Source organism: Xiphophorus maculatus, chromosome 16 (genome assembly GCF_002775205.1).
Source record: "Xiphophorus maculatus strain JP 163 A chromosome 16, X_maculatus-5.0-male, whole genome shotgun sequence".
In the NCBI taxonomy this organism is placed as follows: Eukaryota; Metazoa; Chordata; class Actinopteri; order Cyprinodontiformes; family Poeciliidae; genus Xiphophorus; species Xiphophorus maculatus.
Window position 1 is genome coordinate 360404 of NC_036458.1, and position 14476 is coordinate 374879.

A 14476-nucleotide genomic window follows, 5' to 3' on the forward strand; every position below is an offset into this window, starting at 1 on the left:
AACATAATAATGGCTATTGTAATTGTTGTAAAAATTAGAAACAGTACAACATATATTTTTAGAATGTAATAGGTATATTCATGAAAGAGAGGTCTTAATTTAGGGTGACCAAACGTCCGTATTTCCCGGGACATGTCCGTATTTCACGTCCTGTCCCGGGCGTCCCGGGTTTTTTTTAGAAAGTGAGGAAATGTCCTGTTTTTTAAATTACCTTCATTGGACCATTATATTTACAGGCACTAGGGCCCTGCGCACGGCCCTGCGTGTGACGTAATCCCTGAGCCGCGTCAGTGCGGGCAGCCCTGTTCTTAATCAGAAGATAGATAGCGTGGCTGTCAGTAGCCAACAACATAGGAAAGCGCAAATGTATGTTTACCTACTATTTACAAAAGAGTTTCCCCGCTTTCAGACCGGGTCGAGACAAATGGGAGGCCTTGTGCACAGTGTGCAAAGCAGGCACATATGTCTCGGTGTCCAATGGAGGTGCAAGGGATCTGAAAAGCCACCGGGACACCGAGACACCCAAAAACAGCTGTCCGAGGTGAGAGTAGTGCTAGCTCGATCACACAGTACTTTGTCAAACCAGGGAACGAGGATGCAGTGAATGCAGCGCAGGCTGCAGGGTCATTCCACACAGTGAAACATCTCAACAGTTATCGATCTATGGACTGCACGAGTTCATTGTTGAAAAAGAAGCTGCTGAGAAAGATCAGCTCTACAGCAAAATATAAATGGGCAGACAAGGACAAGGAAGAAAAACCGGATGAAGAGGAAGAAAAACCGGATGAAGAGGAAGAAAAACCGGATGAAGAGGAAGAAAAACCGGATGAAGAGGAAGACGAGGATTAAACAGGAAAGTAAAGATAGTCTATTGATATGTTTGTTCGTTTTTGGTACATTTTGAGTTATTTTTGCTACACAAGAGGTATTTTTTGTTAATTAGCTCATTTGTTAATTTATTTTTTCCAATAGCCTACAGAACAGACATTATTTCGTTCATTACTGAGGCTGAGTATCATGTGTTATTGGGAGTTGAGAGTTATTGTTAACTTTTATTGTTAAGTGAGGGATGTTTAGATGAGACATTATTTCTTTCATTCATTACAGGAATTGTTAAGCATTTTTTAATAAATACATTTTGAATAAAATTATCATTTGTTATTGGAGTTATTGCTGTTGAGTTTTACTGAAAAGCATTTTTAATAAACCAACTGTAAATATCATGTTATTGTAGGATTACCACAGACATCTCTATGCATGGGAACAGAGATCCGCTCCAAGGTGTCCTGGTTTTCCCAAATGAAAATATGGTCACCCTTTCTTAATTAGACAATTAGATAGGAATAAATGTAAATTAGATATAAGGGATTTTTTTCAGAGATCATCTGGAATGAAGGTTTAGTCGTTTTAGTTTTTTAAGAAAAACGGGGAGAGGAGGAGAACCACATCCTCTGGCTGGTTCTGGTTCTGGACCAGAAGTCTGTTGGAGACAAGCCGCTCTGATCCGGTTCCTTTAATCTGATGTAAACTTTTGATTTGATTCTGACCTGGGAACGGATCGACCTGGAAGTTTGTAGAGCAGAATAAAAACCAAAAACGTTTCTCCTCATTTCTGGACATCATCGTACAGCCCCGATGCAGGGAGCGGTTCCCACCAGCAGGTGGCAGAACTGCTCCATTTCAGCCATTTTAGCCAAACGTCAGACATCTTGGACAGGTAAGGGGCCCTAACCCGAACACCTGGACAGTTCCCATGGAGGGGAATACGGCAACACGCACAGAACAAAAAGGGTATATAAACGATCCAAACACAAAAACAGAGGGACAATTTGTTTCCTTTATTAAGAACTTGGCACCCGGAAAGTCCAACAGAAAAATATTTAGATGTATTTGATTGATTTACTTCATATAGTAGCAGAGAAAAGCTGATCCCTGAGTATTTTTATCAAGACACAAACATGAAAATTTCTTCATTTAATAATAAATCACAGTAAAGGTCTAAAAACAAAAACAATTCCAACACAAACAAAAATAATCAGAAACTAAAAACTTCATCAGTTACATTATGTAAAATTTGTGCAAAACATTTAACAGCAAAACCTTTAAACCTTTTTCTGACTGAATCCTGCTGAGTTTGGAGCCAAGAAGCAGAAAATAACATTTAAATGTGACACTTTATTATCATGTACACCGTAAAAATGTAATAAAATCTAATTTTTCTGTCTTTAATTTTAATCTCAGTTCTGATGATCAGGGAGAAGAAAGTTTCTTATTGTTTTAAATATATTTAAAACCTTATTATGAATACTTTCATATGGTGAAGGTCACCATAACCCTCTGCAAATACAAAATATTTAAATTAATTACTTAAAGATCAAATTGGGGTTTTAAAGTTTTGATGAAAACTTTGGATTCATTTTATTTGATGAAAATCGAAATAAGTCCCCTACATTTTAAACAAATTTTTGATGATTTTTATGACATTAATGAGTCCCAATGTTAAGAATCTTCTATAAATAAGGAATTGTTTCTGTTTATAGCAGTTTTGTTAATAATCAGCAGTCACATCTCCGGTTCTGGACCTCAGGACAGGAGCAGAGCGAGGCTGAGTGTGGGGACGGCCAGCAGCGACGCGGCCAGAGGGCGAGCGGCGGCGGCGGCGGCGCCCTGGAAGCTGATGTATCCCGGCTGCTCGCCGCTCACCTGGCTGTTGATCCAGGTCTGGTAGTTGGAAATTCGGGCGTAAACTCCGGGATAGCCGGGCTGGGCGCAGCCGTTCCCGTAGCTCACCACGCCGGCCTGGACCCACACCGTCCCGTTTTTGGTGACCAGAGGTCCGCCGGAGTCTCCCTGCGCCACAGGAACGGCCTCAGGTCAGAAAGCTTCCAGCGTGACCTTTAACCCCTTAGAGGGAGGAACAGGTGACTCACCTGGCAGGAGTCCTTCCCTCCATTGGTCAGACCGGCACACAGCATGTTGTTTGTTAACGTGCTGTAGGAGGCGCTGCACTGGCTGTTGGACACAATGGGAACGTCCACTTCCTGCAGCGTCTGAGAAATGCCTGCAGGGGGAGACAACGGACCAATCAATGATCAAAGTTTTACCGATTCAGGAATCGCTGCTATCCGAGGAAACATCGGAGAACAGGCTGAGCCGCAGACGGGCCGCCTGGAAACGCCTGGAAACACCCGCACAGGTAAACAGGATCCCACCTGAGATGTGACGCTAAAGCAGAACAAAAGACGGGTTTTTCACTCCACTGTGAAAAAGTTCTAGAGTTTCAATGGCCGTAGTAGACCACTTCCTGTTTCGGTGGCCGTAACAGACCACTTCCTGTTTCGGTGGCCGTAACTTCCTGTAACTGTTCTCTCCATCCGCGACTTTTAGCTGTTATAAATTTTCAGTTTTTATTTTAGATATTTTTAAAGAACAAAATCTGTTACTGACAGAAGCAACTGATGTGAGAGAATAAATCATGCAGTACATTGACCTCTGACCCCTGACCTCTGTCACATGCATCGCCCTGACCCCTGACTTTGTGCAGGTGAGTTTAAATGCTGTACGTTTCCTCTCTGCTGGCTCCTGGCCCGGTTAGCCGTTTGTTGTTTCTCTGCTCAGACCTTAATGCCCCAAAGCGGGGCATCACTTCTCTCCCCGGTGGCAGAACTTCCTCTATGAGGTCAAAGTTCAGCAGAGGCCTGCTAACGACCATCTGACCTGGGTGTGTTGAACCGGGGAGAGAGCGGAACCGTGCAGGACCCCCAGAGGGGGCCTGGCTGCTCCTACGCATCATCGTTGCCTTCAGCGAAGCAACAGGAAGTGAATCTTACTGCCGCCGTAGCTGAGGGTCCCCCAGCCGGTGACCCAGCAGTCCAGTCCGGACGGGAAGACGCTGCCGTCGGCGGCCAGGCAGACAGGCCGGACGTAGTTGGTGAAGGTGACGGCGGAGGACAGCTGCACCAGGGCCACGTCGTTGTCATTTGTGTTGGAGTTGTAGTCCGGATGGACGATGATCTGCGCCGCGCTGCGGGACACCACGTTAGCGGAGGACGTCAGACTCTGAAGGCCGAGGTCAACGGTCACGCCCGACGTGCTGGTGCTGAAAGAAACAGGTGACACTTTGTTTATGGGCGAACTCCGAACCCAACGCTGGATACTTCCTCCAAGAACTTCTCATTTATGACTCAAATATTCCCAACAAGAAAACTAGTTCAGGATTCGGAGCCTGCTGCCCGTCTGCAGGCCGCCTGGTTCTTTGTCTGTAAATCTGTGTTTCTGTATGTCCAACAATTTTCAATTAAAAAAAACTTAGTTCACTTCCTGTTCAGCAGCTGTCCCTGGTGCTGAACAGGAAGTGATGTCACATGAACAGAACTCACCTCTTAAAGCAGTGCGCGGCAGAGAGAACCCACTGGCTGTTGATGAGGGACCCTCCGCACAGCCCACCCTGGATGTGCAGCCGGGCCTGCCACGGCCACGCCCCGGCCGCCGCCTCCTGGCCGCCCACGATCCGCGTGTCGCTCCTGGTGTTGAGCGGCGCGGCGCCGCAAACTGCAGAGACACGTCAGAGCATCAGGTCACCGGAAACGTTAGCTGCTCTCACCTAAACGTCCAGCAACACCAACTCAGTAGTTAGCAGAAGCTAATGCTAAAGCAGCAGCTAATGACTCAAAGTGTCATTTCACCTCCAAGGTCAAGGTCAAATTACTCTACGTCACTTCCTGCAGGGCTTGGCCTCCAGGAAGTGATTGTTCGTTTCAGACTTTTAGTCGTTGGATTTTGCTAACTCAGGTTTAGCCGGTCAGTTTAGAAACGGTTTTCTCTGGGTTAGTTAGCCTGTTATAACATGAAGAGACAGGGGCTCATATTTTATGATTTATATATAAATACGTTTATATGTGGTATTTATTGAATTATAAATGTCTCAGCTTCAAACTTAATATTTAGTTTGATATCTGAACATTTAGTCTATATTTAGCTCTAAGCTCAAACCAAATAGCCAAATGTAGCTAACTACATTTGCATCTCTACATTTGGAAATAAATATTTCGTTTGAAACTGACATTTATAAATGAATGAAGAACAATTAAAACTCCATTATTTTTTATTAAGAAATGATAAATAATGATAAACCATGGCTGTGAGTTGGTCAGCGTTACTCAGCAGCGTATTGTTAGCTGCCCTGTCGTTTGTTCAAGATGATTTTTCTATTCCTTGGATTTTTGCCACTTGCTCAAAATGAGGAGAGGAAATGGAACTCCAAAATAAGAGCATGGACATAAACGGCTAATTACCTGAGAAATTCTTAACAGTCGTTAAGCAAAACTTCACATGTTGAACTTTTCTCAGCTGAAAGTTTACAAAGCAGCCAAGGAAATGAGTTTCAGAAGTTTCTGGAATTTTTTTATGGGCATTTCAAAGTTAGCAAGAACGCTAACATGCTAAGCTGAGAATTTGAGCTGCAACCATTAGCATTAGCATTAGCAGTAGCAGTAGTGTTTCCACCCCTGGAATAATAAATAAAATGTCAGTAACTAGGCCTGTCGGTAAATCAATTAATCATACCATAAATTAAAACTATCGACCTCATTTCAATTATCGGCATTATCGTCTCTTCCGGTCTTTTTCTCTTTCTGCTAATGACACCGAATGAAAAAAGGCTCAACTCCGGTGCTCTCCACTGACCTCTGACCTCATTTCCTTAGTGTAAAGCCCAGCTCACACAACACGATCTTAGAGCTGCCAGCTGATTGTCGGCCCATTTTTAAAACCTGACAGAGACCAAACATTAGCCGACAGAAATCCTAGGTATAACGGTTCGATCGGGTTCGTTCCTGCCGTGTGGTGTCCAACAATGGGCACAAAATAATGGCTACAAGTTCAGTGAACTAATTTTAAAACCAGGCTTTAATCAATGCTTTACTACAATCTACCTGCAATGTATGTGGCTAGTGTCAGCGTAAAGTCCTGACTGAATGAAAATCATTAGAACCTGTTTACGTCACGTTAACAAGAACAGCTGAAAAGTTACCAGGTTTATCAACTGCAGTAGCAATTTCGCTCCAACTCCTCCTCTTGTCATTTCTATATTCTTTGCATGTTGAATAAACATTAATGTTGTTTCCACATATCATCTCCAATGTAGGCTGGACTTCAGGTTGCGCCGTGTCAGCTGTTTGGGATTCCCCTCCGTAATTTCCCCTCAGAAAACACTGAGGAGAATCCGCGCTTTCTGATTGGCTGCCTGTCACATTCAACAGGCTGCGTTAAGATCCCAGTCGGGGAAAACCTGTGATTTGGATCAGAGCGGCAACGACGATCTACCGTAACACACCACACAATCTTAGAAAGACCAACGATCTAAGATTGTTGTATGGGGAAAAATAGGAGCAAAAAACCTGTAGTGTGAATTATTGCATCAGGTAGTCGATGTGCCCATCTTCTCTATTTAAATCTAATTATTACTGAAGGGCAACATAATATACAGACTTCATAATCTGCAATCTTTTGGTTGAATGCAGTATTTATTTACACTTTGGCTTTATGTTGTTTAGTTTTTATCAAGTACATTTTTTGTTAATGGAGACTGAGAATCCATTTTGTTTTTGTTTTTGGTTGTTTTGTTTATTTTGTTGATCAGGTCCAGTGTTAAATATTCTTTTGAAATTAAAGTGTATCTTTCTTTGGCAGGAAATCACATGCATTATTACGTCATTTCCATTAAATCAGTGTAAAAAGGTCTTCAAACAATATTATTGTTTATCGCAATAATTTTTGAGACAATTAATCGCTCAGCATAATTTGTTATAGTGACAGGCCTATCAGTAGCTGATTTTAAACTGGAGATCTCCAGTTCTGCTGAACTAATGAACCGAAATCCTCTGCAGGTCTTCCTCTCCATCCTCCTCATCCTCATCCTCTCCTGTCCTTACCTTTCAGCCATTCCTCCAGTCCTGATTAAAGTTTTTCATCTCGTTAATTTGCTTCATTCCTCTTTTTCGCCACTCATTTTTCTAACTTCTACCCGATTTATTTCTACATCCAGTCTCTGTTGCAGCTGCTCTCATCCCACTCATCCCTGACCAGCTGTTCTAACTATCTGTGCTGCCCATCGATCCGTGCTACCTGGTGGTGATGAGGCGAACATCGATGCTACGTCACCTTCTGCTGACTCAGCAGATTTCTTATCCTACCTGTGGAAGATTTGTCTCGTGTTTTATTTCATCGCAGATTACAGTAAGTATTATTTAATTTATTTTATTCCAGGCTTTCATTAAGCTGCTGCATTACTTCATGTTTTTAGTTTACATGACAGCAGCTTATAAATTTATCTATAAATGGTTTTAGTTTGCCGTCTGCAAAGTCGTTACAGTAAACAAGTCATTGTTAATCAGGATAAAATACGTTGTTTTGTAGCTTTTTTGTCCCTATACTTTAAAACATTTTAGTTTAATTATACTCTTTTTTTTATTAAATTTTGCTAAAACTTAATAAAAAGTTAAATGATGATGGGATATATTAATCATATCCCATCACTGTGGCTGCTGATAACAGAAGCTATGAAACGGATCAAAGAATCACTGATCTGTATTAGTCTTTCATTTAATTCCAATAAAAACCTGCTTCCCCTGATCCGGTTTTATTCTTACAAATCTCTGTATTTAAAATAGTTTCAACAGGTAGGATAAAAGGATTAGTGCAAACATCTACAGCTGTTGATTTTAAACAGGTAGATATTCAGATGAAGGAAGTGATCTTCTTGTGGTTTCGTCATGGATAGAAATTGTTCTGATGCTAAGCTAACCATAACTGCTAAGCTTCCACTTTAGTTACTCAAATATTGTTATCCAATATATTTAACATTAACAACCTGCTGTAGTTTGTAAACATGACAGTAGCAGTTTTAGACGGGTAGCACAGACAGATAGACCTAGCCATCTATTCGTGCTACTGTAGGAAAATCTGACAAGGTAGCACTGATTGTCAGAACACCAGGTTTACATCTGCTGCTGCGCAGAGCTGCTCAGGTGTGTTAGGATCATGGCAGCAAACCAGCAGAACGCAAAGAACATTGCAGTTTTTCCCCCAAACTAACCGTCTAACGAGGTAGCATCAATTGATGGTCCAATAGATTTTGGCTCATGTTTTTCTGGTCCGATGTTTTTCATTCGGAACCAGGCAGGACTTGAAGTGGAATCTGGATTCTTGTTTCAGAAGATTTTCAGTTCTTCATAAGAAGAACTGTTCAGTTCAGTTCTTCATACTAAGAACTGTTCAGTTCAGTTCTTCATAATAAGAAGAATTGTTCTGTTCAGTTCTTCATAATAATAAGAACTGTTCTGTTCAGTTCTTCATAATAAGAAGAACTGTTCAGTTCAGTTCTTCATAAGAAGAACTGTTCAGTTCAGTTCTTCATAATAAGAAGAACTGTTCAGTTCAGTTCTTCATGATAATAAGAACTGTTCAGTTCAATTCTTCATAATAATAAGAACTGTTCAGTTCAGTTCTTCGTGATAAGAAGAACTGTTCAGTTCAATTCTTCATAATAATAAGAACTGTTCAGTTCAATTCTTCATAATAATAAGAACTGTTCAGTTCAGTTCTTCGTGATAAGAAGAACTGTTCAGTTCAATTCTTCATAATAAGAACTGTTCAGTTCAGTTTTTCATGATAATAAGAACTGTTCTGTTCAGTTCTTCATAACAAGAAGAACTGTTCATTCAGTTCTTCATAATAAGAAGAACTGTTCAGTTCAGTTCTTCATAACAAGAAGAACTGTTCAGTTCAGTTCTTCATAATAATAAGAACTGTTCAGTTCAGTTCTTCATAACAAGAAGAACTGTTCAGTTCAGTTCTTCATAATAAGAAGAACTGTTCAGTTCAGTTCTTCACAATAAGAAGAACTGTTCAGTTCAGTTCTTCATAACAAGAAGAACTGTTCAGTTCAGTTCTTCATAATAAGAAGAACTGTTCAGTTCAGTTCTTCACAATAAGAAGAACTGTTCAGTTCAGTTCTTCATAACAAGAAGAACTGTTCAGTTCAGTTCTTCACAATAACTACAACACTGTGTCATTTCCCTAACAAATTCACATTTCAGAAGGAATGAGACGAGGACTCACCACTAAGCTGCGCGTTGCTTCCTGTGGGAGAGAAAGCAGATAATCAGTTGCGGTTCCGACCCGACGGCTTCTTCCTCCGGGCGCGGCCGGGGAATTTTCAAGAACAAAGCAGGAATTCAACTTATTTAAATTGCAGGTAGACAGGAAAAGGTGATGATGATGTCAGCTGCGCCTCGACATGCAGCATAATTTAGATTAATTTTAGATAGTAGAGAAATGAGAAGGTTCGTTGGTTTGACTGTCATTTATTAATTTCAGTGAATAAAATGTGAATCGAAAAGGAAGAACTGGAAACATTCAGGCTGTTTTACTGGGCTCCAGTTGAAACGACTGGTGTTCATTTCCTCTAAATAAAAACCGGTTATCTATTTTATCAGATCTTTGCCGGTTCCATTGTGTTTTATTTCTGTTCATGTTTGAGTTTCATGACGTTTTTCTTCAGTCCTGGTTCCTCCTGTTTCCCGTTGCTCAGAAACCGGTGAGCTCGTCTCCTCCCTTTTCTCTCCCTCAATGAGATTTTCTCTAAATTTACTTTTTTTTTTTATCAAACTGGTTTTTGTTGCTTTTTGGTCTCTGTGCATCACATGACAGTTTGGTGAAGAAAAGATTAAATTTGAACCTTAAACTGTTAGAAATTCATCCAGGGACCCGAGATTAAAACATATTATTAGAAATGTGGGAACAGACGATCCTGAATTTAAATCCTTGTGAGCAATAATGAATACATGAATAAAATCAAAGCTTTAATGTAGTTTGGAAATCGGAGCTTTGAGTTTAAATGCCCTCAGTTTCGCTCTGACTTGTTTAAATGCCCGACTTTCAGGTTTGGACTCTGCTGAATGAAGCTGGAAGCGTCCATGTTGGTGTGGGGCAGGGATCACAAGGTTCAACTGGTTGGGCTGGTTTCAGCTTGAAGGCAGACTCTGTTTTCTGAGAAGTTTATTGTTGACTCTAACTCATTGTTTGGAGTTTCAGGTATTTTTGCATCTAAACCGTCTTGGATCAAGATTTCCCAGAATCCACTCTGTCACCGGCAGACGAAGCGCAGAGAAGAATTCAAACATGTTCAGGTCCAACATCGCATGATAACGACAACTGGCTGGTTCTCCTCATTCTGCACATTATCTGACAGAAAATAAAATAATATAAAAAGTTATTTTAATAATAATCTGTGAGGAATCCTGGTAAAGAAACAACAGTTTAAAAACTGGACTCAGAAGAACTGGGACCAGTTTGGGTTTGTGTGTTTGGGAAGCATTTTGTTTTATTTCTTTGCTTTGTTCTCTTTTTACTGAGCCAACAAGGTCAAAGTTCACAAGAAGGACAAAGCCTGGAGGCTTTCAGGTTCAGAACAATCCCCCTAATGGACCAATTAAAGTTTTCCAGCCTTTCACACCTCAGGATTAAAACATGTTATTATTAGAAAGGCGTTGACATCATCAACACTGAGCTGAATGGAGGGAAGGGCCGCTGACGGCCCGGCCCGGCCCGGCTCGGCCCGGCCGCTTGTCAGTGACCCAAAGGTCAACAGTCTGACTGAGGGTCAACACCTGCTGCAACCAACCCGACCTGACCACGGAGTCGGGGCCGTGGCGTCTTTGGAGCCACTAAAGGCCTCGGGTCCACGGCTCTGAGGGAAGAACCGGGTCCATGTGGGTCCAGTGGTTCAGACACAAACAGTGAAGCAGTGACGGCCAACTTCAGGAAAAGAATCTAAAGGCGAGTCCGGAACCGTTCGGATCATCGCTGGCCTGCGGTGCGACTCCTCCTGAACCCGTCTGATCCAGGAACAATGGACAAACCAGTTGGTGTTCAAACCTCCTGACCCGGAATCAGCAGTGTGAGAAAGACACAAACTATGCCAAGAATCATCCCCACCCGTAACCTTTAACCTTTGCTCCTTAAAACGGGCCACCAACAACCTTCCAGCTCTTAAGCAACAAACCCAGTTAAGACATCGGTCTGGTTTCCCTCTCTCTAGTTCGGACTCGATGGTCCCAGTGTTCAGGATCTAACAACATGCTAACAGCAGCAGGGAACAGGGAACTGCTGGCCTTCAGAGGACAGCGATCATCTCACCGTGTGACGGAGGTTGAAACTGCTCCCTCCTAGTTTCACTAGTTATTTCCTCTCTGGCTCAGCGAACGACAGAAAAGGAGGATTATTTGTGAATGTGGAAGATTTTCCAGGTGTTTCTAACGTCTCGAATCGAATTCTTTAGCCGGTTTGTCTCACGGTGAAGAGTGAAGGTTTGTAGAAAAGAAAGTACAACAGTTATCAATGTTATGATAGAGGAAGCGTCCTTTTAGCAAACCGCTGCCAAATACTGAACCACATTAAGCATTTAGTTTTTATTTCTACTTCCTATATTTAAATTACTTGCACCTGTTGCTTCCAATATGTTAGTGTCCTCTGTTGTTATGTAGAAAGTAATTCTGGTTTCTGAACTGCTTTAAGCAAACGCAGTGGAAACTGGCTGGCTAACCGCTAACCGGCTGGCTAACCGCTAACTGTGCTCCACTGGTAGCTGAAACCCTCCTGGGTCCGGTGGGTCTGGTGGGTCCGGTTCTGACTGCTGGGACCTCAGTGTCTGACGCCAACCTTCATTCTCAGATTAACTTTTGAACGCTGAAGGATTCCTGCTTGGAATAATCCTGAGTTCAAGTTTGAAAATTAAACTTTTGGTTTTTGCTTAACGTGCTTTTAAATCCATTAAAGTCGTTAATTTTTAAACTCTGCCATCATCAGATAAATTCTTCCTGAATCTCTGATTTGAGGAGTTTAAAATGAGCTGGTTAGCGAATGTAGCATATTAAAGTTGATTTTGTCATTTTAACAGTTTATTGTGATAATAATTAGACTTTTAGGTTCGCTTGTCATGTCTTGCAGCGCACTGATAAAAAGTGAACCTGGACTGTATCAACATATTTACATCACAAGACAACTGTAACATTTTTAGACATACCGTATTATGTTTTTACAAATACAGCAAACAAAGATATAATAAAAAAAGCGACAGGAAAAGTTTCCCATCTGTATGTAAGAATATAAACCCAATAATCTCCAACATGAAGCTCTGCTTTTGCAAAAAGGTAAAAGAAAAGGTGGAACCAAAACCTTTCTGACTTTACTAAATGTCGAACAGGAACATTTAAACCTCAAAGCAAACATTTGAACTTTTTATTCTGATACATTGATTACACGTCAAAATGTCCCTGGATCAAGATTTATTAAGGATTAATACTTTCTGAGAGACAGAAGTAAAAAATATACCAACATAAGTTTTAGTGTTATACTATAATATAGTATAATATAATATAGAACAATTATACTAACCTTTATTTAAACTGCTTAATGCTGAGTTTTTAGATTATCATTCATCAAACTTAATTTTGTTATTTTTTAACAGCTGCTGTTTAAATGTTCTGATAAATCCAGAATGATGTCAGAAACTCAGCAGGAACAAGAGCGATTTAAAGGTTTCTGCTCTGAACCGTCACAAAGGTGAGACTCACCTGCAGCCCAGAGGGTCAGCAGCAGCAGGACTCTGGAGGAAGACAACCCGACCTTCATCACGAAGAGACTCTGGAGCTTCTGCTCTCAAAAGGAGAAGATGAAGAAATGCTGCTCTGAACCGACCCAACTGCTGATGGAGCAACACCACACACCCTCATACACACAGAGACACACAGACACACACACACAGACACACACACACCCTCATACACACCCTCACTGCAAACACAACAAACGCCTCCAGACATAAAAATGCTCCCACACTGGCAAATGTTATTTCTTTAATGTATTATTATATACATATATACTGTATGTATTATTATATTATATATCAGTATTATTATAAGACCTCTCAGGTTCTGCTCTGCATCCCCAGAACCAGAACCAAACGAGGAGAAGCAGCTTTCAGCATCTATGCACCACAAATTTGGAACAAACTTCCAGAAAACTGTAAAACAGCTGAAACACTGACTTCCTTTAAATCTCAACTAAAAACCCACCTGGTTAGGATTGTATTTGAAATGTAATCAATTACTAATTTATTGATGGAACTTGACTTAATGCTGTGTTTTGATGATTGATTCTATGTTACTTTGTGTTTCTGTGTTTGTAATGATGTAAAGCACTTTGAAATGCCTTGCTGCTGAAATGTGCTATACAAATAAGATTTGATTGATTGATTGATTTTATTCATTTTTATTTATTTGTTTGTTTTTTATTTCATCCATTGATGTATTTTTATTTGATTTATTAGAGAATGTTCAGGAAGCAGATGCAGATCACACAGCGCCCCCTGCTGGTTTTATACGCAGACAAAGATGCAGCAGAAAATTACAAGTTAGATTGAAGTGAATGAAACCAGAGATCCAGTGATCCAGATGATCCAGGTGATCCAGTGATCCAGATGCTTCTGGTCCGTAGATCTGGTTGTAAATGGTTCTCCTGGTTGTTCCTCATTATTACTCTTCACTGACTCACCAGTTATACACACATTTAACATTAAATGGTTTTAATGAAAAAAACTTGAAATCATCAAAACTCAACAGATTTTCTCACTGCTTTCTGAAGCCACTGATGGCGTCACACATGAGCATCGAGCTGCGGGTCAAAGGTCAGATACCTGAGCTTCTGGGTTTCAGAGGTCAGGCTGCCGACCAACAGAAGCTGAACGTCATCGCGGAAAGGTGAGTCCAGGTGCAGCTGTGTTCACAAACAATCTAGAGTCTAAAGGTAGCTCACAGTGACATCATCTGAAGCTGTGACATCATCTGAAGCTGTGACATCATCTGAAGCCATAAATAAATCAGTGAATGTGAAGCTCCATTGGGGAAGGTGGAGGACAGGAAGGAGAGACAGAAGTTCTGCTCCGTCTGCCTTTACTTCGTTGATCAGACAGTCATCGGTCTGATCATTGATCACTGATCAGACTGCAGTTCATGGCTGATCCCTCCATCAACAGTCATGATGACCAGTGGTCCCCAACCTCTTTAGTACCGCGGACCGGTCAAGACTTCCGAGGGGACGGGGTGTTGCGCGCCGAGACGGAAGTATTTAATTAATTCTTCCACGGCCCGGTACCAATTGGGGGTTTGGGGACCATTGATGATGATGACGTCAGTTCCTCATGGCGGTGAACTGCAGTCCCTTTGCTGCCATCTGGTGGACAAAAGTAGAACAGAAACGGTGGTTTCTAGTTTCACTGACTCTGCTCATTTCTCAGAAATGTTTCCATATATTTTGTTTCAGTTTAAATATTTTCTTTCTCTCCATTAAAAGCTGGAGAACATAACAATAAATCTACATGCAGGAAATGCTTCACTTTCTATAAACTCCCCCAATA

The 14476-nt window shown here is 41.3% G+C and overlaps 1 protein-coding gene across 1 annotated transcript; it reads right to left on the reverse strand.

Annotated features, from left to right (window-relative positions):
• Positions 1-1823: 1823 nt before the first annotated feature.
• Positions 1824-12789, reverse strand: LOC102235359 (trypsin I-P1-like). Its single transcript, XM_023349675.1, has 6 exons — positions 12636-12789; positions 9121-9141; positions 4380-4551; positions 3831-4099; positions 2931-3061; positions 1824-2850 (listed from the first exon to the last, which is right to left on the reverse strand). The coding sequence occupies exons 1-6, from the start codon at positions 12691-12693 to the stop codon at positions 2584-2586; spliced, it is 918 nt and encodes a 305-aa protein (XP_023205443.1). The 5' UTR covers positions 12694-12789; the 3' UTR covers positions 1824-2583.
• Between the last annotated feature and the right edge of the window lie 1687 nt (positions 12790-14476).

Bases quoted from the DNA above. Each gene is read 5' to 3' on its own strand.
- LOC102235359 (XM_023349675.1), bottom strand. From the start codon at position 12,693: ATGAAGGTCGGGTTGTCTTCCTCCAGAGTCCTGCTGCTGCTGACCCTC. The intron at 4,552-9,120 runs GTGAGTCCTCGT...GTGTCTCTGCAG, and splicing joins AAGCAACGCGCAGCTTAGTG to TTTGCGGCGCCGCGCCGCTC. The intron at 4,100-4,379 runs GTGAGTTCTGTT...TGTTTCTTTCAG, and splicing joins GCCGCGCACTGCTTTAAGAG to CACCAGCACGTCGGGCGTGA.